This window comes from Musca domestica, unplaced genomic scaffold (genome assembly GCF_030504385.1).
Source record: "Musca domestica strain aabys unplaced genomic scaffold, Musca_domestica.polishedcontigs.V.1.1 22, whole genome shotgun sequence".
NCBI lineage: Eukaryota > Metazoa > Arthropoda > Insecta > Diptera > Muscidae > Musca > Musca domestica.
Genome location: NW_026712262.1, coordinates 11551991 through 11574993, shown reverse-complemented (window position 1 = coordinate 11574993; position 23003 = coordinate 11551991). Strand labels below are relative to the sequence as shown.

Here is a 23003-nt window from a genome sequence, read left to right as displayed (position 1 = left end):
TCAGCACATCTTCAATGTAATCCTGGTGGGCAAATAATAATGAAGTTGCCGCTGCAAGGTGTAGTAGAGTTGTAGCCGGGAGTAGTCTTCGCATCAAAGGTGTTTTGATTTCTGCACCGGTAGAGCTGAGGTCTGAACGAATTGTGGATAACAAGATGTTAGCCACCAAACTTTAGCGAGATAACTGCATTTAATATGGGTCCACTGAATGATATGAGAATTAACCTTACGGAGACGATTGAAAAACTGGTTAAAGAAATCGCTGAGTTGAAAAAGACAAAATTTAAATTAAGAGCAATGGTTTTCATCATAATAGCGGAACGGCTTCATTAATTAAAGTTTCGATATTCGGTGTAGTAGCAGTAGTATTGCAGCTTAGAAATAAATATAAAATTAAAAGAGTGTTAGATAGGATAAATTTAGATGTTCCTAAACCACGTACTGAGACTGAAAGTAGATTATAAATATAATTTAGGATACGGATAAGTGAACAGTTTTTATAAGATAAGTTTTATTTTTGCTTTATAACATAAATTTTAGTTGAGGATGACGAAAAAACAAATAAAGATGAACACAGATGTGGCAAGAATAATATGAGAAACGGATTTTTCAGTGTTACATGTTGTATTAGATTACATAAAGTAATCTATACAACAGGCTGATAAGCAAATGTAGCGTCTTTGTCTGTCACATGAAATGATAGCTAGATGCATTTATGACCTCTCCATAAGATTTATGACAGACATGGTACATACGCATGGACGCATGCTTTCTCTCTGTCTAACGCAATAGTCCAAGTAGGTTAAGATTTATTTTTAAAACACCAATTGGAAAGTGTTTAGGAATGTTCACATTAATGCCCTATTGTATACTGAAACTGACTATTTTATAGACCAGTTTGTTATGTAGGGTAATATGTAGCATCGAAACACTTGAATAATCTTTTTAGATTTCAATATTATTGGCAAAAAGAGCTAAAGATGATATTCACGCGAACCCTAAATAGAAGAAATCCTGAATATTTGTTAATTTCTAAGCAAATTTAATTAATCAGTTGGAGGAAGCCAATGTATTTAATTCTAAATTTAGGATGAAAAATCCTGGGCCATGGGCATACAAGCAAATTCTCTAGATAATACTGTATAAAAAAGGTCAAAGATTACGGAAGTTTCGATAAATGGAAATAAAGTAATGATTTAAATGAAAAGTTAGAACTTCTGAGAAGTCATTTTTCTCTGTGGAGCAGTGTAGTTTGTAGAATAGTTTCCACGCAAATGATGTACTTTTTACTTGGATAATGCCGGCCCGTACTTTCAGCATATTTTGAAGCAAAATAAATTACAGATCTGACTATGAATCACAATTTTTGTAATAAGTAATAGTAATATCTAAATAGAATTAAAAATTCATGGCAAAAATTATAATAGATCTTCACCTACCATCGGTTTTAGATATTATGAATAGTCTGATCTTATTTTTCAGCCATAGGCTTCAATTTGAGTTTTAGAACCTCTATAATAGCCCCATGTGAAAACTCAGCTCAATTTTTATTATTGTAAAGAGCTTAGCAACATTTCCCATTCAACTAAGCTATAGTTTGGAATTTGTATTTCCAACGTTTGGAATAACATGCTGCTTGGTATTTATTCTCATCTACCTCATAATTGAGGACAGAATTATTTCAGAGTAGTCAAAGATAATTACTCTTTACCAGCCTTTACCGTAAGATGGGAATCATTTTTTTTTTTGTCATTTAAATGGCGGTTAAACAAATCTTTGGTCCGGTATTACTATCTAACATTCGTATTTTTTATGTTTCTGCCATAATTTCCGATTGAATGTGTCCCTGTTTGACATTTCGGACATTATTTTATATAGACGTATATCCAAAATCTACGTTCCTTACCAATATTCTCTTGAGGGTTACAAATTCAATAGAATACAAACATTTATTTTTCTGACCCCACATTAGTTAAGAAAGTGGACTTTGAGAGTACACAGAATGTGGGGACTATACTTAAATAAATTACTATGTGGATAATTATCTGTAAGATAGTTCTTTACCACAGGGTGGGCTAAATACATTTTGGTCAAATCAATTGATAAATGTGCTCAAGAGAGGTTTTTTTTTACCTCCTTAGAACCAAAGATGCCAAATAAGGGCCAAAAATCTTAAAAAAGTGTTCAAGATCCGAAATTAAATTTTGGTTTTACCAAAACGTGATCAGTTTTCGCAAGGATATTTCCTTCTCAAATTATAATATTCATATCAGACTTAGATTATACTTCCCAAAAAGACTATACTCATATTAGAATTCAAAAAGAAAAAAAAAATACACTACAAATGTACATTCGAAAATAGTAAGTCAAAATGAAAAAATAAATCATGCAAAATAAAACATTACGATTGTACATTTCAAACGTCAAAATGAAAATGTTCAAGTTACACATTTTCTTGATAGATGGGACTCGAATTATAATTTTAATATACATACATACATTTCAGGTTTTAATGAAATCATTAGCTTCGCCCACAACAATTATATTTATTATATTCTAGCTTGGAGCAAAAGCAAAAGAAATCCAAAAACTCGAGGATGTGATACAGTTCTTAGAACAACAATATTTAGTGTTGGAAGCAGCAAGGGAATCTTTGGGACAAAGAAAGAAATTAAATTTGAAAAAAGAATCACTCAAATGCAGGAGTTTTGTCATGTCTGCAATGGAGTGGGGCACAAAATGCTTGATTGCAGGAAATACTTGGCAATGACACTAGTCGAAAGAAAAATAAAGCTAAGAAAATTCATATGTGCTGCTTCAGTTTAAATTATAAAACGGATAAAAGGTGACTTAGTACCAGACGGAGTGAAACGTGGACGTGGATGGACGTAACAATACGCTAATGCATGTGAACGAGCAACAAGGAATAAAAACAACAGAGAAAAAAGAAATCGAGCAGTTTAAAAGCAACAACGATGACTCAAGAGCACAAGTAAATGTACTTGCCAACTACTATCGGAATCCGAGTATGTATGTCAAGGAGGTTATACGCAAACGATAACTCCTGTCAAGTATTGTCATTTAAACAGCTTAACAGTCACATGTGCCAGCTTACGACTACGTCTCTAGAGTTCCAAGTTACGCGCACCGAACAGTTGGCTCTTTACTACATTTAATACGGCATCAGCACATCTTCAATGTAATCCTGGTGGGCAAATAATAATGAAGTTGCCGCTGCAAGGTGTAGTAGAGTTGTAGCCGGGAGTAGTCTTCGCATCAAAGGTGTTTTGATTTCTGCACCGGTAGAGCTGAGGTCTGAACGAATTGTGGATAACAAGATGTTAGCCACCAAACTTTAGCGAGATAACTGCATTTAATATGGGTCCACTGAATGATATGAGAATTAACCTTACGGAGACGATTGAAAAACTGGTTAAAGAAATCGCTGAGTTGAAAAAGACAAAATTTAAATTAAGAGCAATGGTTTTCATCATAATAGCGGAACGGCTTCATTAATTAAAGTTTCGATATTCGGTGTAGTAGCAGTAGTATTGCAGCTTAGAAATAAATATAAAATTAAAAGAGTGTTAGATAGGATAAATTTAGATGTTCCTAAACCACGTACTGAGACTGAAAGTAGATTATAAATATAATTTAGGATACGGATAAGTGAACAGTTTTTATAAGATAAGTTTTATTTTTGCTTTATAACATAAATTTTAGTTGAGGATGACGAAAAAAACAAATAAAGATGAACACAGATGTGGCAAGAATAATATGAGAAACGGATTTTTCAGTGTTACATGTTGTATTAGATTACATAAAGTAATCTATACAACAGGCTGATAAGCAAATGTAGCGTCTTTGTCTGTCACATGAAATGATAGCTAGATGCATTTATGACCTCTCCATAAGATTTATGACAGACATGGTACATACGCATGGACGCATGCTTTCTCTCTGTCTAACGCAATAGTCCAAGTAGGTTAAGATTTATTTTTAAAACACCAATTGGAAAGTGTTTAGGAATGTTCACATTAATGCCCTATTGTATACTGAAACTGACTATTTTATAGACCAGTTTGTTATGTAGGGTAATATGTAGCATCGAAACACTTGAATAATCTTTTTAGATTTCAATATTATTGGCAAAAAGAGCTAAAGATGATATTCACGCGAACCCTAAATAGAAGAAATCCTGAATATTTGTTAATTTCTAAGCAAATTTAATTAATCAGTTGGAGGAAGCCAATGTATTTAATTCTAAATTTAGGATGAAAAATCCTGGGCCATGGGCATACAAGCAAATTCTCTAGATAATACTGTATAAAAAAGGTCAAAGATTACGGAAGTTTCGATAAATGGAAATAAAGTAATGATTTAAATGAAAAGTTAGAACTTCTGAGAAGTCATTTTTTCTCTGTGGAGCAGTGTAGTTTGTAGAATAGTTTCCACGCAAATGATGTACTTTTTACTTGGATAATGCCGGCCCGTACTTTCAGCATATTTTGAAGCAAAATAAATTACAGATCTGACTATGAATCACAATTTTTGTAATAAGTAATAGTAATATCTAAATAGAATTAAAAATTCATGGCAAAAATTATAATAGATCTTCACCTACCATCGGTTTTAGATATTATGAATAGTCTGATCTTATTTTTCAGCCATAGGCTTCAATTTGAGTTTTAGAACCTCTATAATAGCCCCATGTGAAAACTCAGATCAATTTTTAATATTGTAAAGAGCTTAGCAACATTTCCCATTCAACTAAGCTATAGTTTGGAATTTGTATTTCCAACGTTTGGAATAACATGCTGCTTGGTATTTATTCTCATCTACCTCATAATTGAGGACAGAATTATTTCAGAGTAGTCAAAGATAATTACTCTTTACCAGCCTTTACCGTAAGATGGGAATCATTTTTTTTTTTGTCATTTAAATGGCGGTTAAACAAATCTTTGGTCCGGTATTACTATCTAACATTCGTATTTTTTATGTTTCTGCCATAATTTCCGATTGAATGTGTCCCTGTTTGACATTTCGGACATTATTTTATATAGACGTATATCCAAAATCTACGTTCCTTACCAATATTCTCTTGAGGGTTACAAATTCAATAGAATACAAACATTTATTTTTCTGACCCCACATTAGTTAAGAAAGTGGACTTTGAGAGTACACAGAATGTGGGGACTATACTTAAATAAATTACTATGTGGATAATTATCTGTAAGATAGTTCTTTACCACAGGGTGGGCTAAATACATTTTGGTCAAATCAATTGATAAATGTGCTCAAGAGAGGTTTTTTTTACCTCCTTAGAACCAAAGATGCCAAATAAGGGCCAAGAATCTTAAAAAAGTGGCCAAGATCCGAAATTAAATTTTGGTTTTACCAAAACGTGATCAGTTTTCGCAAGGATATTTCCTTCTCAAATTATAATATTCATATCAGACTTAGATTATACTTCCCTAAAAGACTATACTCATATTAGAATTCAAAAAGAAAAAAAAAATACACTACAAATGTACATTAGTAAGTCAAAATGAAAAAATAAATCATGCAAAATAAAACATTACGATTGTACATTTCAAACGTCAAAATGAAAATGTTCAAGTTACACATTTTCTTGATAGATGGGACTCGAATTATAATTTTAATATACATACATACATTTCAGGTTTTAATGAAATCATTAGCTTCGCCCACAACAATTATATTTATTATATTCTAGCTTGGAGCAAAAGCTCGTTAACCAAACAATGATTGGCCGTAAACATAGAACACTGACTGAATTTTTTATCCCCGTGCAGTGAAACGAAATGCAGATTCCTTTAATAGATCCATGCAATATGTTGGCAATGAAGAATCGGAAAGAACTTCCAGCTTTCCCACAGAGCGAAGGGAAACTATAATTAATATGCTTATATCTTATGTACAATCTATTCAATATGTACTATTTTACTAACAATTGTATTTACTTTATTTTAGGTCCCCCCACGGCTCGTCCCAAGAGTCTGGCTTCAATTTTAATACAAATTCGTCGCAATCTGGGCGTGGTACTGATCTTGTAAGTAAAAAATAGCCAAAAGTTGTATTCAAAACCTCTCGAGATAATCACCCATATTATGTTTGCCGTTGTCGTACTTCGACAGACCTCCTAGTTGAGGCAAAATGTACTGCTACGACAAATTTCTAACATATTGCTTCTTTCTTTGTTTACATTATTGTATAAATCAGATTCAAACTTATTACGTTAGCATTTTACGGTTGAAAAGATCATTTGTCTTATTATGCGTGAAAAGTTGGGCAATGATAAACAAAAAACTATTAAGAAAATTCAAATTTTACTGCTTTTTGATATATAGGTCGAATTTCCTTGCCTTTCTTAGTATAGATTTCTGTTTCTTATTTTGTTTAGCCGAGAAAAAATGTTTTTTTTTTTCAATTTTAAGTTCACTCCTTCTGGTACCTCATCTACAAAATGTCAAATGGCCTTTCAAACTCGGCACATCTTTATATTTCTATCAACACAAGATCTCGTGTGGTAAGTAATCGTTTTACTTTGCACATCCCGATATTATTATCAGTATTATATGAAATTGCATACTTTGGCCCCTGTGTTTGGTACATCGCGCGCATTTCAACATTTCTCAAAAATGATCGTTTATCTTGTATAAAGTACAGGGAGTAGTCGATATAGGCCAAATCTTGCACATTGTAATATTCATATCAGACTTAGGTCAGATAAGAAATGGACAATGTTGGACAACCCTTTTGAAACCTCCCCATAAGGGGTCAAAAGCTCGAGTAACCATAACGCAAGTCAATATATATGTGAACAAACAGATATTGAGGGTATACATCTGTCGGCGAAATCGATTCATAATTTTAAGATGCATTTTGAAGTACTTTACATCAGCTTCCCAGAGTCCATCAATGTGTGGAGCTTCTGGAAGCATTAACTTTCACTAGGGATGTGCGTATGGTTGAGTGGGTACTGGATATTTTCTGCTGTAGTAATGTTGTTTCATTGGCAGGAAAAATTTTAGGTGGAAAGGAGGCCTTCGCTGAGAGGCCGCTTCTGGGCTTCCAGTGATTTGGCAAAATATACAAATAAGCAAACGCTACCTCTGGTAAACTGGCACGACCAGTGAAGATCCGAAAGTTAAAAATTCCGACAAAGTCTACTCCTATTTAAAAGAGGTGAAAAATCCAAAGCTCTTGTCGAAGGATGCGGATTATTATGTAAGTAAGTTCAACGCGACTGCAAGATAGTCAACATATTATTTGCTCTCATGTTTACTTATTGTATAAATATATATATTTTTTGTAGAAGCCATATAATCTTCATAATCTCCATGAAAATAGTGAGGTTGTATAAGAAGAATTAGTTTGGATTTACCTAATTGGATTTTCCAGGAAAATGTTCGCATAACATTTGTAATCCATATAGGGTTTGACGGCGTGTTCGCAAAAACCGAATAATATAACACGATATTCTCGTGTCAAGGATGAAACGTCATCTATCGAAAATATATTTTCTTTCTACTAGCATAATTCATATCAGTGGTATTCCAGCAGGACCAATAATACCGTAGTTGAGCTAGTACGCGGATATGAGCCTTAAAGCACATGCACGATGTATTTTTTCAGCAGTTTACGTAGTTGTTTGTTATCTGCAATTAATGTGTTCTGCGCACTGTCGTAAATTCGGCCCCAATACAAATTGAAACGGATTATCGGATTTGTCTTGAGAACTATAGCTCTTTGCCTGCATTGGATAATCTCCAAGTATGTATTCACTCTTTATTCATTAATGACGAATGACAAATAAAATCTTGAAAAATCCAACAATGTAGTCTGAAAATTATATTCCGTAGATTTTTCCAAAAATTTGCATATTGCCTTAGCAATAAGGCTTAGTTAACAAGGCCTCCTGGCAAGAACCTTGTTCCTTCTTCCAAATGGTTATCAAATGTGACCCCTAAGACTTTGGGGTTATTGCTGTTCGGAGTTAAAACACCATCGACCTGCACATTAAGTTGATGTTGGACATTTAAGGCCGCGCATAGCTATTTAACGGTGGAAGGTGCACGTTAAGTACCTCGGCGGTTCCACACGTTACCGCTACCCCCATTCCATGTTTGGGACACTAGAGTCTAGCTCAGGCGCACCTTTGATGCGATTCTTCCTCAATACGTTATATACATTACAACATTTATGTTGTAGGTGTTACCCAGCTTCATCTTTTGATTGCAGCGAATTCGATAGTTTTCCGACTTACGAATTTATAATTTCGTTGCCTTGGATACCATCGAAGTTAATAGGGAAAAGATGCATTATCCGGAACTTCAAGAGCAATGTGTGGTGTCAACTACATAGATGACTGTTGTGGAGATTGCGGAATAGACTCCTACAGCGACGACGATAAAGACGCGGACGACGACTCACTGGGGTTGTTGTTGTAGCAGTTTTAACATGCTCCGTTGTTTGTCTTCTGACTAAACCGGTTCATCCAAAATGTCCAGGTTTAGGAATTCTAGGGGCTCTCTCTTATATCGCTGGACCTCTCCCTCTACATCATGCAGGTACTTCCTGACACGCCTGGGTGGGGGAGTTCTATCCACCATATGGTGGTTAGGGTGACTCCAACGATAACACCCAACGAAAGCATATGATTATGCTGACGTAAGGGAAGAATCTTCGTCTCCTCATGTAAATGGTCCACAGGAGTCATGAGGTGGCACCCTGTTGCAGTTCTCAGCTCGGCAATCTGGCAGGTCTGAATACTTTTCCACTGCGTTTCACTCGTATTCGCCGACCACACTGGAGCCGCATAGCTAACCACAGACCGACCTATCGCTTTATAAGAGGTCAACAAGGTTTCCTTACCGCACCCCAAGTGCTGGCGGCTAGCGCCTTTAGGACCTTGTTCCTACTTTTTATTTTATCGCAAATAGCTGCGGCTTGCGCGGAAGACTTGAACATGCTATCGAATGTGACCCCATGGATTTTGGGGTAGTTGGTGGTCGGAGTTATGTGCCCCTCGACCTCCACATTCAGCTGTGTTCTCATCTCCGCAGTCCATGTGGTAAATAGTGTGGCCGTCGATTTAGTGGCGGATATTTTCATATTCCTCGCATAGCTATTCACCCTGACACATATGTCATCAACTACAGGGCCCGACGCCATGATCGTACAGTCATCCGCATAAGTTACGCCGACTGGAACAGTTAAACAGTTCCGGAGATATCACCCCACCTTGGGGAACTCCCTGTTTCACTCTACGAGGCTTGGACTTCTTATTCCGGAATTCCACGTACGACTGGCGTCCACACATATAGTTGACTATCCAAAGTTTCAAACTTGGCTGATAGGTCGAGAGCTACCACTACTGTTCTATGGCACGGCCTTTTCTGGTTGAGTCCTTTACTGATATGTGTGGATATGGCGTGCAATGATGTTGTAGTGATGTTGTAGAAGAGGTGCGCCGAGGATGTACCTCCACAGTTTACGATGGGTGATGTTGTGAATGTCATCCGAAACGCTAAGTCATCTAAAGCGTTGGGCCCGGACGGAATATCAATGGTAATGTTGAAGCAACTGGATACACCGGGAGTTGAGTATCTAACCAAAGTCCTTAACTTGTCGTTAGCCACCCACATAGTTCCCGAAGTCTGGAAAATGGGCAGGGTGGTCCCGCTACTGAAGCCTGGCAAGGATGCCAGCAAAGGCGAATCATACAGGCCAATTTCACTTTTGTCGCCAGTACAAAGACTCTGGAGGCCTTACTCCTCCCCAGTATCAGAGGAATCTATTCAGTTGCTAACCATCAACACGGTTTCCGTCTAATACATAGGACGGAAACTGTGTTGATGGTTAGCAACTGAATAGATTCCTCTGATACTGGGGAGGAGTAAGGCCTCCAGTCTTTGTACTGGCGACAAAAGTGAAATTGGCCTGTATGATTCGCCTTTGCTGGCATCCTTGCCAGGCTTCAGTAGCGGGACCACCCTGCCCATTTTCCAGACTTCGGGAACTATGTGGGTGGCTAACGACAAGTTAAGGACTTTGGTTAGATACTCAACTCCCGGTGTATCCAGTTGCTTCAACATTACCATTGATATTCCGTCCGGGCCCAACGCTTTAGATGACTTAGCGTTTCGGATGACATTCACAACATCACCCATCGTAAACTGTGGAGGTACATCCTCGGCGCACCTCTTCGGATCAGTCACAGTTACGTCGTTAAATGCGACTGCTGTCCTATCATCCTTTTTCCCTGGGTTCGAAAGTGACTTTACCGTTATCTACAGTTTACTAAAATCGGTTCCAACACTTCAAATGGTCTAGCCACTTTTTCCGCCTATGCTCCTGTACCAACTTGTTGACTTCCACTGTCAGTTCAAAGACTCTGGGATCAGTAGGGTTGGTACGTCGGAGCTCATCACGCTCATTCCCTAATCTCGCTGCCTCTGCTGGGAAATTTGGTCTTACTTCGGATATTTGACCAGCAGGTATATAGCGAGCGGCTGCAGCTTTGATGATGTCCCGGAAAATCCTTTCACCTACCCGAACATCAGAAGGATTGGGCGGTTATCTGAAGCGAAGGTTAGTGATCTCTATGAACTCAGGCCAGTGGGCTTTCCCATGGTAAAGAAAAGTGCGGCATTTAGAGGTTATGAAATCGGGCGATCTGCTGATGGAGACGATTATCGGGCGATGGTCTGAGCCAAGAGAAATGACGGGTTGCCAAGTCACGTCATTTATCAGACCGGGTGACACAATGGTTAAATCTGGCGAACTGTGACACTCTCCTCTTATTCGGGTGGGGCATCCTCGGGGTGGTTTACCGTGCAAAATGTGGAGCAGTCAATCTGCTCTGCCACCTCCAATCCCCTCTGGTCATTACCTAGGACGGAATGCCACAACTCATGGTGGGCATTGAAATCCCCTAGTACCAGGCGGTTATTGCCTACCAATGATGCCTAATATAAGGCAAATAACGCGGTTCACAACTATTAACCGGAGGGATATACACATTAAGCAGTTCCACACTTGACTGCTACCCCCATACATTCCATGTATGGGTCACTAGAGACTAGCTCAAGCGAGACAGGTCTGTATTGAACAGAATGGTGTAACAGGAACGCTAATCCACCACCTCCACTTCTGGTGCGATCTTTCCTCAATACAATTTTTACTGAGATGGTTTGCTGCACCGCTGCGATCTTAATATTCCTCCGCCTCATGAATTACACTATCTCATCTATTTTGCCTTGAAGTCCGCTGCAGTTGAATTGCAAGAATGATGCACTGTGCGGAATTGGAACAACAACATGTGACGTTAGTTGCTGCGGTAAAGTTTGCTGCTCTGGAGACTGCGGGGGAGTTCCATACTCCGACGACGACTCGAAAGTTGACGACGAGGTCGTAGACTCACTGGGGACTACGTTGGTACAGCACGATGAAATATATTCCCTATCGCTATAGTCTCGCAACCGGGTTAAACCGGAACAATTCCTAAAATGCACCCATCCTCTGCATCCATTACATCGCACCGAGACTGATCTATGGTGGATGGTGTTTTGGCAAACCGTACAGAAGCATGGTCCGGAGTTTTCCTCAAGCCCGGCACGGACCAAAAGAATCCGGAGCAAGCATTCCGGAATATGCTGCTCCCAATACAGAAAAATAAAGAAACACGAACATTTATACACTGGGTTGGCAGCCGCTGGCCGAAACTGGGGTCTACATGAGCGCAGCAGGAAGCAATGTAGTCCCTATCACTGTAGTACTGTATCCAATGCATCCGTTACATCTTACCGAGACCGATCTATGGTGAGTGCAATTGCGAAATAAGGAGAAAAATCATTGTCCAGGGTTGGTCTCGACCCCGGCTAGGGACAAACATTCCAAGTTGCTCTCAACTCAGGAAAATGGGCGAACACAAACATGTATTCGCTGAGTTTACGGTCCAGATCAAAGGATCGTTGCTCTGAGTCACAGTTGAAAGCTAATTTGTTATCAAGTACTACTAGCTTCGAATTTGTGTAGCAAACTCCATATCGTACATCGTATTCCTAAGAAATACCTGATATTCAGGTATTAAAATTCTTTACTTTAGGCAGCTTTCAACTATTCCGAGTTGATAGCTAGGAATACGTATATGTCAGAATATTTCAATTTGCTTTTTTACATTAAGGGTAATAATATCACAAAGGGCTTTTTGAGGCATATTTAATTTACTGTTTTAAATACTACTTTTATAGTGTCAACAGCCGAAAAAGCCAAATTGTTAATCTACTTTACTTCTTTGTGTTTCCTACCTTTCAATAAAGTTTTGTAGTTTTGTTTGCCTTGCTATACTCTTTTAGTTCTTTTGAATCACCTCTTCTTTTTCAAGTGCCCCGTGTTTTGCTTTGAGACATTTTTTACTAAGTTCTTAGATTTTTTCGCAGTAAACTCACTGATTACTATTGCTATTCTGTTCGTTGTTCTAGAGAACCTTTCGGTCAATTTGCCATTGAAATCACCTTTGATAACTACGTATGTGTCACAACTTTTTATGTGGAATATGTATCTATCTATGCTAGTTAACGACATCTCTATGTTTGGGGAAAGGTAAAACTATAAATTCACATACCGTTTGTGTGTACCATGACGACATTTTTTGGGTTTCCTGCATTTTGTATATGTTTAGATGACAGTTTCTTTCTGTATTGCCTTTCGTATCTTCAAACATATTATTTTTTTCGTCAGATCTATATTTTTCGCTAATACGCTTGAAAGATTTTAAAAACCTCTACGCGAAGTGCATTTGCTCATATATTGATTAATGTTTATCTCATCGGTTTCTAGGCAGATTACACATATTTAACTTATAGCATAAGCTAGCTTTATGCCCGTCGATTCCACATTTCCTTGACAGTTTCGTGCCAGATTATTTTTCCTTGTACATCTAAATTGAATAACCACCACTTCGAATTTGTGTTCCTCAGAATTTTTTGGCTATATTGCCAGGAATTTCTACCAAAACTTGTGTATTTTTATTCCAGAGGCATCAGTTTTATGGGACGCGTCCAGAATTCAACTTACAATTTACTTTTCATCGATGCTCTCTTAAATGTGTTTGATATCAACAAGGAATTTTTTCATTTGATGACTACTTCCAAGTTCAATGGGTCCAATCAATTTCATTAGGCTTGATAGAACTTTTATTTTCCCTTAAGATGTTTGCGTAGGGGGAGTTTGATGGTTTTAGCAACTTTATTCAGCGGAATTGGGTAATATTTCGTGTTTGTAGTTTGGTATAGATACTACAGTGTGTGACAGAAAATTGTCTATTCTGATCAACGTTCTCATATAGCCGGAAGAAGACAGAAGACTGTCTATTCATATCCACGTCGTCGTATAGCCCACATATAGCGGTACCTACTTTACTCTGTATTTTGACGATTTCAGCGACATTATTTAACGGAATTGTTTCAAATTTTGTATTTAAAGTTCGAAATCAGTCCTACAGGCTACTTATGTAGGTCCACGTATTCGTATGGTACGTATGGACCCGGCCCTTGAATCTATCTAACAACTGCATAACCAAGTTAATTGCATAACCATTTTTCTGGTATAGGGTAACAGCCTGCTAGGGATTGTACCCAATCGTTTTGAGGATATTTTTTCGGTTCACTCATTATTGAGTTCATCGCACTTAGATTAATTCCAAGCTTCACGAAATCAGTTTCGAAATACACCTATCGTATGGTTATCTGTGATTGCTCACTCTATTCGGCTTAATAGCATTTCATTTGCTATTGATGCAACGATTTTGTTAGTACCGTTACTGTTTATTCTTGACGCTAGGCCGTTATAAGAAACAGTGCACAGAGCCAGTCTCGTACTAATCAGGACAATGTCGGTCTTCACCGCCAACGTAAATGCGACGGGACTGAGAGCGTACATCAAAACTTCCCAAGTTTTTATCAGACAAGTCCAAATACAACATTAGCTAAGAAGCCATTTCGGTAAAATTTTACTTCACTTACTCAGATTCTGGAAAACTATAACCGGCAGGGCCTGGGAATCAAAGCAATTGTAAGTGAAGTTTTACGTATGCAATAATGAAGATTTTACTTGTCTCGATCTTAATGCCCTCAATCACGAAATATTTGATTTGCCCCTCTTGGAGTCACTTGTGGTAATGCACGGATTGCTATGGCTTGAGTACTTCTGAAAGCAGATGGGATGGGATGTTCAGGGTTTAACATGTTTCCTGCCTTGATGGTACAAACCATGGTGCATGAAGATATGAATATGTTCCCAAGTGATGGTGTAAATAACTAGTTTTTTAACGTCATACGGCTGTTGGTTGCATCTTCTTTAGATATGACCCTTGAGTTTTATATTACGGAAGGTAAGTTGAACAAAGCTTTCCAATGCTTGTTAATTTGCATTAGCTTATTTTCTTATCAGATTTTTCAAAAACCATCATGCGTGAAAGGAATTGTTGATTTTTTTTCTTCTTCAGTCTTTTAACTAAAATTATACAGTTTGTCGACATTACTTGCTCTGGGATATTGTATGTAGTTCGAGAGAAATGGTTTCCAAAGATTAATATCGTATGGAAAAAAAATTATTAAATCGTTTTTATATTAGTTCCCTAGACTTGTAAGCAATAGCTCCATTTCGTCATAAATATATTACAAGTTGATTTATAAACCGTTATATCCGCTGAAAAGTAGTTTGCAGCACAATGAAGACAATATGAGCTCTATCTCTCTCTTTGTTTTCTAAGTCTCTGCATTCTTCATAATCGTTGTAGACATTTCTAAATTTCATTGTTACGTCTATATTAATATTAATAATGGATGTCGTCAGAACAGTGTCCATATTGATCCAGATCCTAGCCAGATTTTCTATGGAATTGTTTTAAATGTGGCATTTAAGACTCACAATAAATAACAATCCTTGTAGTAAAAAATGTTATCTAGTTTCCTGGTTTGGTATGTCGCCCATATAACATATACATTGAAAAAAATCATAATATTAATTAAATAACACATCAATTTCCATAAAGACACTTTTACATAAGAAAGTTCTTTCTAAAGTTCTCATATAACCTTATTAACTTTATTTTGGCTTAAGGTCAATTGAAAACATCAGAGTTTTATTTTCATAATTTTGATTTTTATTTTCCGATATTTCGACTGTCTTCGACAGTCATCTTCAGGAAAAAATTTTTAGTGAGAAAAGCAACAGTCTGGTTTCACCGTCTATGACCGTCTGTGACGGTGAAACAAGACTGTTTATTAAAAACAATAATAAACGTATGCGTACGCGACTGTTGTGCGAAAACTTTTTTCGTCGCACAATGGTTCGAATTAGTTAAAATTCTGCAACTTTTGAACGCTGAATCAAAAGCGATCAAATTTGGTTCAGTAATTGCAGAGAAATTCAAAGTCAAAGTTCAACTTTTTAGTTTGTTTTTAACCTTTTGCATTAATTAATGAGTGATTTTTGTGTTTTATATTAGAAAAATAAAAAATGTGTTTATTTCTCTTAATGATGTGAAATTTACAGTGAAAAGAAAAGTGAGACACCATCACACACGATTGATGGCTTACAAGGGCCGTTCTTATGAAAACAGTATTTATTTTTAACTTGTTGCGGATAAGCATATGCGAATTAAACACCAGAAACCCTCCAAGTTCGACTCAAGCTCTACTAACAATTTTTTTTGCTTCCAATGCATACACCTGATATAGTGCTGCTGTAGGAGGCCGGGTTTATGGCTCTGAACGTTGAGAGGGCAAATTCTAGGTGGCTGCATACCGAGGTTTGAAATTCAAATTCAACAGCAGGGGTCGGCTGAATGATTTTTGAGTTCTTGCTTTGTTAAGATGACGAGCTTAATGATTTGAAATTTGCAGTGAAAATGAGAGCCATATAGACACAGATCGCCACTATGCGACGCGTTTCGCCGTTGGTTAAGCGGCTCACCAGGTATGTTTGGTGTGGTTGATGACTTACAAGGATCGTTCCAAGAAAAGAAGTATTTATTTCGAACTTATTGCGATTAAGTTCTACCATCAAATAATTTTCACAGCAAAGCTTCTTCAGTTATATTTTTTTCTAAAAATAAAAAAAATGCTTTTTGGTTGTTGATGGTTCTATCAATTTTTTATATTTACGACCACACGCCTACATGGGACGCCGTTTAACTTGCTTCAGTATCAGACAGGACTTGTGGACAAATTTTTCCTCTACTCTCTCTAATTGACATAGTAACTTCCATTTTCCGCGTCAAGGTTTATTTCGATGGACTGTAGTGAGGTAATTTATGTATTCACATCACTGACGGATCCGCTTATTATTTTTGGAGCAAAATTTCGTTTATGTTGGCAAGGTACAAATGACGCCATAAACATATCAGTGTCTGAAACATTTTCAAATATAAATTGTTTTGATTGGTTTTCAGATTAACCATCACATTCCCATTTTGCTTTAATGTTTGATGCAATCGAGCTGTGTGATCGATTACCTTCTTAAGTTGTGCCTCTGCTGAACTCAGAGTAATTGCAGTTGTGCTTCTTTCAATTGCGCGCAATCCAAACGCTTTTTTATTTGAAAACTTTCTTGGCTTTTATTGCTTGGAATAAAAATACTTTACACAATTCGTTTTCAACTATATAAGGAATAACAAGAAAGATAATAATAGAACAATGGGACAAATGTTTGCATTACATATGGAACAAATCACAATCGAATCGAACATATCTCACGTGATGCCACAACCTATGGTTTGCACTTAAAATCCGGAGTATCATGCGGGTTAGCCTCCCACGTTTAACAGGTTTTTGTAAGAACCATTACATAGACAGTTCAACACTAGACTGAAACTCCTATACATTCCATGTAAGGGCCACTAAAGGCAACAATTTTTAATTGGAACAGCTGTTGAGGATGGTGTTGGTGTTGCGATGGAGCTCCTTATTCCGACAAACTACGCTGTTGCAACATAATGTTTTGTCAAACAGAATCATGGTTCGGAGATTTTTGTTAAGTTCCGGCGCGGAAAAATAAGTCTCCCAGAGATGAGAAACAACGGATATTCGTAGCGTATAAATCAGGGCGGGACACTGCATGTGATTGTATGTGTTTTTTAATAAAAAATTTTGCAAGTGTTTCTTTGACTCTCTTTAAACAGAGAGAAATGTTTTGTTAGTTTCAGTTTTAAAATATCTGTTTCCAAACAAATTTTATATATACAAATTCTGACAGATAGAAAATTTTATAAAACTAGATAAATCTATACTGCTGAAAGTTTTACAATCAAGGAAATAAGTTTTTAATATAGTAAGTTATATTTATGTACTCTCTTTATTAAAGACTCTCTTTGCCTTGCCCTGATATAAAACCTTCCGTTAATAGCATTAAATTTCTAGTTTTCATTATTAGACTGTCTTTTTTATCTCAGAATTTATATGCCCATTTTCAGATACTAAAACACAAAATTGATAATGTTAAAAGGATGAGTTCCCACCCTTTATTGCCGCTTTATTTAACGGGAGGGCAAGATGGTTCTGTTCAAATTTGGGAATGGGGTCACCAGCAGGTAGTTTGTACTCCCCGAGCTTCGGGAACATTTGCAAAAGTAACCAGATGTAGATTTTCTGAACAAGGAAATAAGTTTGGAATTGGAGATGGAGACGGAAACCTAAGCTTATGGCAAGCTGGTATTGCTTCTCAAAATAATAAATCGTTTTTTGTAAGTTTAACTTCAGCAAATTTAAATATTGATTAATAATTATGTTTTCCAAACAGACATACCAGTGCCACAACAAGACGCTTTCTGATTTTGTGTTTTTAGGATCATGTAGTTTACTGGCAACAGGTAAGATATATGCATACTTGTTAAAATAAAGCTAAAATTTGTCAAAGTCCGTAACTTCATAACCATTATGTTTGAACCAAAGAGTAAACGCAGTGACGTTAAAAACAGTGATTTAGAACATTTTTTTGTAATTAAAAGTTATTTTATTTATTTTAAAGAAACATTTTTAAATTATGTACACAAATAAACTACCAAACTGCTTGTATACATGCGGTAGGATAGCATTTCAGCTGGTATTTTACGAATAAATGCTTCAATGTTGTCTTCTTATGCGTCAATTGAAGCGGGCTAATCTGCACAGACATGAACTTTAACGTAGCCCCACAAAAAATAGTCTGAAAACTATACATGGCGCGATTATAGGCGGAGAACTGACCGAATGTAAAATAAAATGTTTACCGAACTCGTTACGCCGAACTCCATTGTTACGCGCGATATATGGCGTGAGGCCCCATCTTGTTAAAATCAGAAGTCATACAAGTCAAGCTTTTGCGTTTTAGGCAAAAAAGTTGAATATTATCTTACATTATCACTCATCATTCACAGTTACGTTACGATTCCCAGCGTCTTTGAAGAAGTATGGTCCTATGATGCCACCAGTCCATAAACCGAACCATACATTGGCTGCTGTTCATTCGTAGGCCTTCATGAAGTTCTAATGTAGTTTGATGATCTATAAATGCTGATTATGATAATGAAGTAACATGTGGGTGATGATAATTTTTTATCTATTATGGCTATTGTTGTTGCTGCACTTAATGATATGAGATTTTAACTTTAGTGTCATTTAGGTCAACCTTTTTTCAGACGTAGAAAATTACTTGTTACGAATGTTGGATTGACTAAACAATCAAACATGATTCTCTTTTTATACCCTCCACCTCGAAATATACATTTTAGACCCCAAAAGTATATATATTCATAAAATTCTATGACGATTTAGCAAAGTCCGTCCGTCTATACTTCTGTGGAAATCACTCTAGCTTCCGAATGAAATGAAGTAGGTTAATAAAATTTTACTCAAATGTGTATTATGTTTGCAGGATTTTTGGTATTGAAAATGGGCCATGTAGGTCCACGTCTTCGTATAACCCCTAATATAACGGTAGAGACATTATTTACCGGAACTATTTCAAATTTAGTATTTGAATTTCGTAAGGTATACTACAGCCTATGACAGAAAATTGTCTGTGAAGATCCACGTCTTCGTATAGCCCCTATAAAACGGTACCTCCAGATATTAGATATTTTGATGATTCTAGCGACGTTATTCGCCGGAATCGTTTCAAATTTGGTATTTCAAGTTTAAAATGAATACTACAGCCTATGACAGAAAATTGTCTGTGCAGGTCCACATTTTATAACCCCCATGGTACCACCCTATATTCGGTATTTTGATGATTTTAACTACATTATAAACAATTTTTTTCAAGTTTCGCATTTGAATGTAATAATAGCTTGTGACAATAATAGATCCACGTCGTCGTATAGAACCTAATATACGGCTACATTCGGTATTTTTCAGATTTTAACGGATTTAATTTTTTTGAAAATTGCCAAATTCGTACTAAATGGTGGAGGGTATTTAAAGTTCGGCCTTTTTTACTTTTTTGCGTTTATTTTTTTCCATTTATCTAGTAAAAATTAGCGAGAAAATGTTTTATTTATTTATTTTCAATTTTAAGGGTAAATGTAAAATAAACTATCTTATTGTGATACGTATATCCAATGTAATTTTAAACCTCTAAAAAACAATTGAGGGGAGAATTTAGGTTCCAAAAAAACATGTTTTAGAAAGGGTTTATATTATGGAGTGGATGCATTTCCGAAATTGTTCCGGCCTAAACCGGATATAGAAATACAGCGATAAGGACTACATTGCTTCCTGCTGCGTCAATGTAGACCCCAGTGAGTCTTCATCTTCGGCGTCCTCATCGTCGTCGCAATATGAGACTCCCCGCAATCTCCTCAACAGCAATTCATGCAGCAGTTGACGCCACACATTGCTTTTCAAGTTCCGGATAATGCGTCATTTCTCCAGTTTATTGTGATGGTCTCCGAGTAAGATCGGAATCGTAAGCTTCATGAGTCGGAAGAACATCAAGGTGGCAGCGATCTAGGAAACGAAGCTGAGTACCACCTGCAGGCTTCAAAGTTGTGATGGATACAACGTACTGTGGAAGGATCGCTCCAGGGGTGGAGTTGGATGATTAGCGTTCCTATTGCATCACTCTATCCCGCCGTACATGGAATGTATAAGGGGTGGCGGTCAAGTGTGGAACCGCCGAGGTAGAGGTACTCAACGTGTATATTCCGCCGTTAAATAGCTGTGCCCACGTTATATGCCTAATATCAGTTCACTTCTGGTAGGAAATAACCGTCTGGAGCTAGGGGATTTCAATGTCCATCAGGAATTATGGCATTTCGTCCTAGGTAATGACCAGAGAGGCATGGCGCTGGCTGAGCAAATTGATAGCTCCTCGTTTTGCACAGTGAATGAGGATGCGCCCACCAAAATAAGGGGAGACTGCCACAGTTCACCGGACATATTCATCGTGTCCCCAGGTCTGATAAATGGCGTAACTTGGCAATCAGTCATTTCTCTAGGCTCAGACCACCTCCCCATTATTGTCGCCATCAAGAGACCACCCGACTTCATAGACTCTGAACACCGCATTTTCCTTAACCACAGGAAAACCAATCATCATCAAAGCTGCAGCCGCTCGCTATATACCTGCTGGTCGAATACCTTAGATAAGACCAAATTTCCCAGCAGAGGCAGCGGGATTAGCAAACGAGCGAGATGAGCTTCGCCGTACCAACCCTAATAACCCCAGAGTCAGGGAACTTACTCTGGAGGTAAACCGGTTTGAAGGTGGGCATAAGCGGAAAAAGTGGCTAGAACATCTGAAGCATGGCAACATCAGTACCGGAACGAATAAATTGTGGGCGACGGTTAAGTCGCTCTCGAACCCTGGGAAAAAGGACGATCGGACATCTGTCTCATTTAACGCATAGAAATGACAGATCCGAAGAGGTGCGCGTGTTATTCCAACCGGCGGTTTGTAGAGCACCCCGAGAGTGACAGGGCTAAGAGAAGGATGCTACGCCGTGTACGATAACTTCCAGCCGAGAAGGTACCACCAAAATTTACGTTGGAAGATGTTGCACATGTCATCAGAAGCGCAAAGTCATCCAAAGTGCTTGGTCCTGACGGAATCTATATGGTGATGTTGAAGCAACTGGATGAACCAGGATTTGAGTATCTTACAAAGCTCCTCAATCTGTCGTTAGCCATCCTACTAGTTCCCGATCATCAACACGGATTCCGAAAATTGCACAGCACAACAACAGCTTTACACGCCATTTCCACACATGTCATCAGAGGTCTCAACCAGAACAGGCCGTGCGATAGAACAGTTATGGTGGCACTTGATTTATAAAAAGCCTTTGATACAGTCAATCATGCCACACTGTTCGAGGACATTGAGCGCACCGCCCTCCGGCCAAGTTTGAAACGTTGGATAGTAAACTACATCTGTGAAACAAGAAGTCGAGCATCCGTAGAGTTAAACAGGGAGTTCCCCAAGGAGGGGTCATATCTCCGGAACTGTTTAACCTCTACCTTTCTGACATTCCACGCCCTCCAGACGGCAGATGATTGTACGCTCGTGGCGTTTGGACCCATTATTGTTGACATTTGCTATCAGTTAAACACTTACCTTGTTGATCTTACCGACTTTTTCACTGCGAGGAATATGAAGATATCCGCCATTAAGTCGACGGCCACACTATTCACCACATGAAGTGCGGAGATGGTGCTATCCTTGAATGCACAGGTCGATGGTACTATAATTCCGACCACCAACTACCCCAAGGTATTAGGGGTCACATTCGATAGTCTCTTTAAGTAGTCCGCGCATACCACAACTATCTGCGACAATATTAGAAATAGAAACAAGGTCCTCAAGTCTATGGCCCGCAATGCTTGGGGAGCTGATAAGGAAACCTCTTACAACGCGATAGGCCGGTATGTGGTAATCTATGCGGCTGCAGTAAAAAAATATTCGGTCCTGCCAGAATGCCGCCATTGTAGGTATAGAGTGAATACTGCGCTAGGAGACCATCCCCTCCCGTCGCAGCTGAAGAAGGAGAGCTGCCCCTATAAACCCGAATAGTTTTGGCTCAATTACGATCTGGATGTTGCAGCCGCCTAAATTTCTACTGGGCCCGGATTAACACCGATGTACAGAACATCTGCCCAGCTTGTGGCACAGGCCGACATGACGCTGCACCTATTTCGCTGTCCAGCCAAGCCTACTCACCTAACTCCAGTCTCGTTATGGACACAATCCATACAGGTTGCATCCTTTTTGAGACTGGACTTAGAGGCAGAACCAGATTAAATGGAGTCAGGAAATGAAAACCGAACGAACACAGATGTATGAGCTGCTACAACAACAATAACTATGTCCTACAAGGCTTAGCGTAATTATGTTAATAAGTTGTACATAAATGTAGTATGAATGATAAAACTGATTGTTATTAAGAATCGATCACAGTATGTTTTATGTCATTTCATTGTAGACAACATCTTCAAAAGTAAAACAATGGGCCAGCGATGCACAGTGTCAAGACCGTGGCCAAAACCAAGTGCCTTGTTTTACAAATGTATTGATGGGAATTAATAGAAAATCTGATTTTTGTATTGATACATCAAGTAGTTTTTACTATATGAGTGTTTAAATCGGACATTTATAGATAATGACTATTTTTGTCCTTTTTGTCTAAAATAATATAACATATTACGATCATAGATTTAAAAAATTAGAGCATCGGTCGCTTCAAAGGTGATTAGTAAGCTTTCTTGGAATGTAATAAGACTGGCTAAACTTTTATTTGCGTGTAAATACTGATTATGTGGTGTTTACAATTACCTAACATATTGTACTCATTTGACCACTTTTATAAAGCAATTTTTGAAATATGTGGAGTGGGAAAAAATTTGTAAGTGTATATCGATTTTATTTATTGATTGAGTAAAATAAAGGTCCCAGCTGCCAAAGTTTACTGACGAAAATTTTATTTATCATTTTTAGTGACA

The 23003-nt window shown here is 37.7% G+C and overlaps 1 protein-coding gene across 1 annotated transcript in view; it reads left to right on the top strand.

Annotated features, from left to right (window-relative positions):
- LOC101893497 (dmX-like protein 2) overlaps positions 1-23003 on the top strand; it is a gene marked incomplete in the record, with an annotated part of 462308 nt that overhangs the window by 367070 nt on the left and 72235 nt on the right. Inside the window, 3 exon segments of the mRNA XM_059123050.1 lie at positions 5995-6073; positions 17504-17773; positions 17830-17899. Of these exon segments, the coding sequence (XP_058979033.1) occupies positions 5995-6073; positions 17504-17773; positions 17830-17899 (419 nt within the window).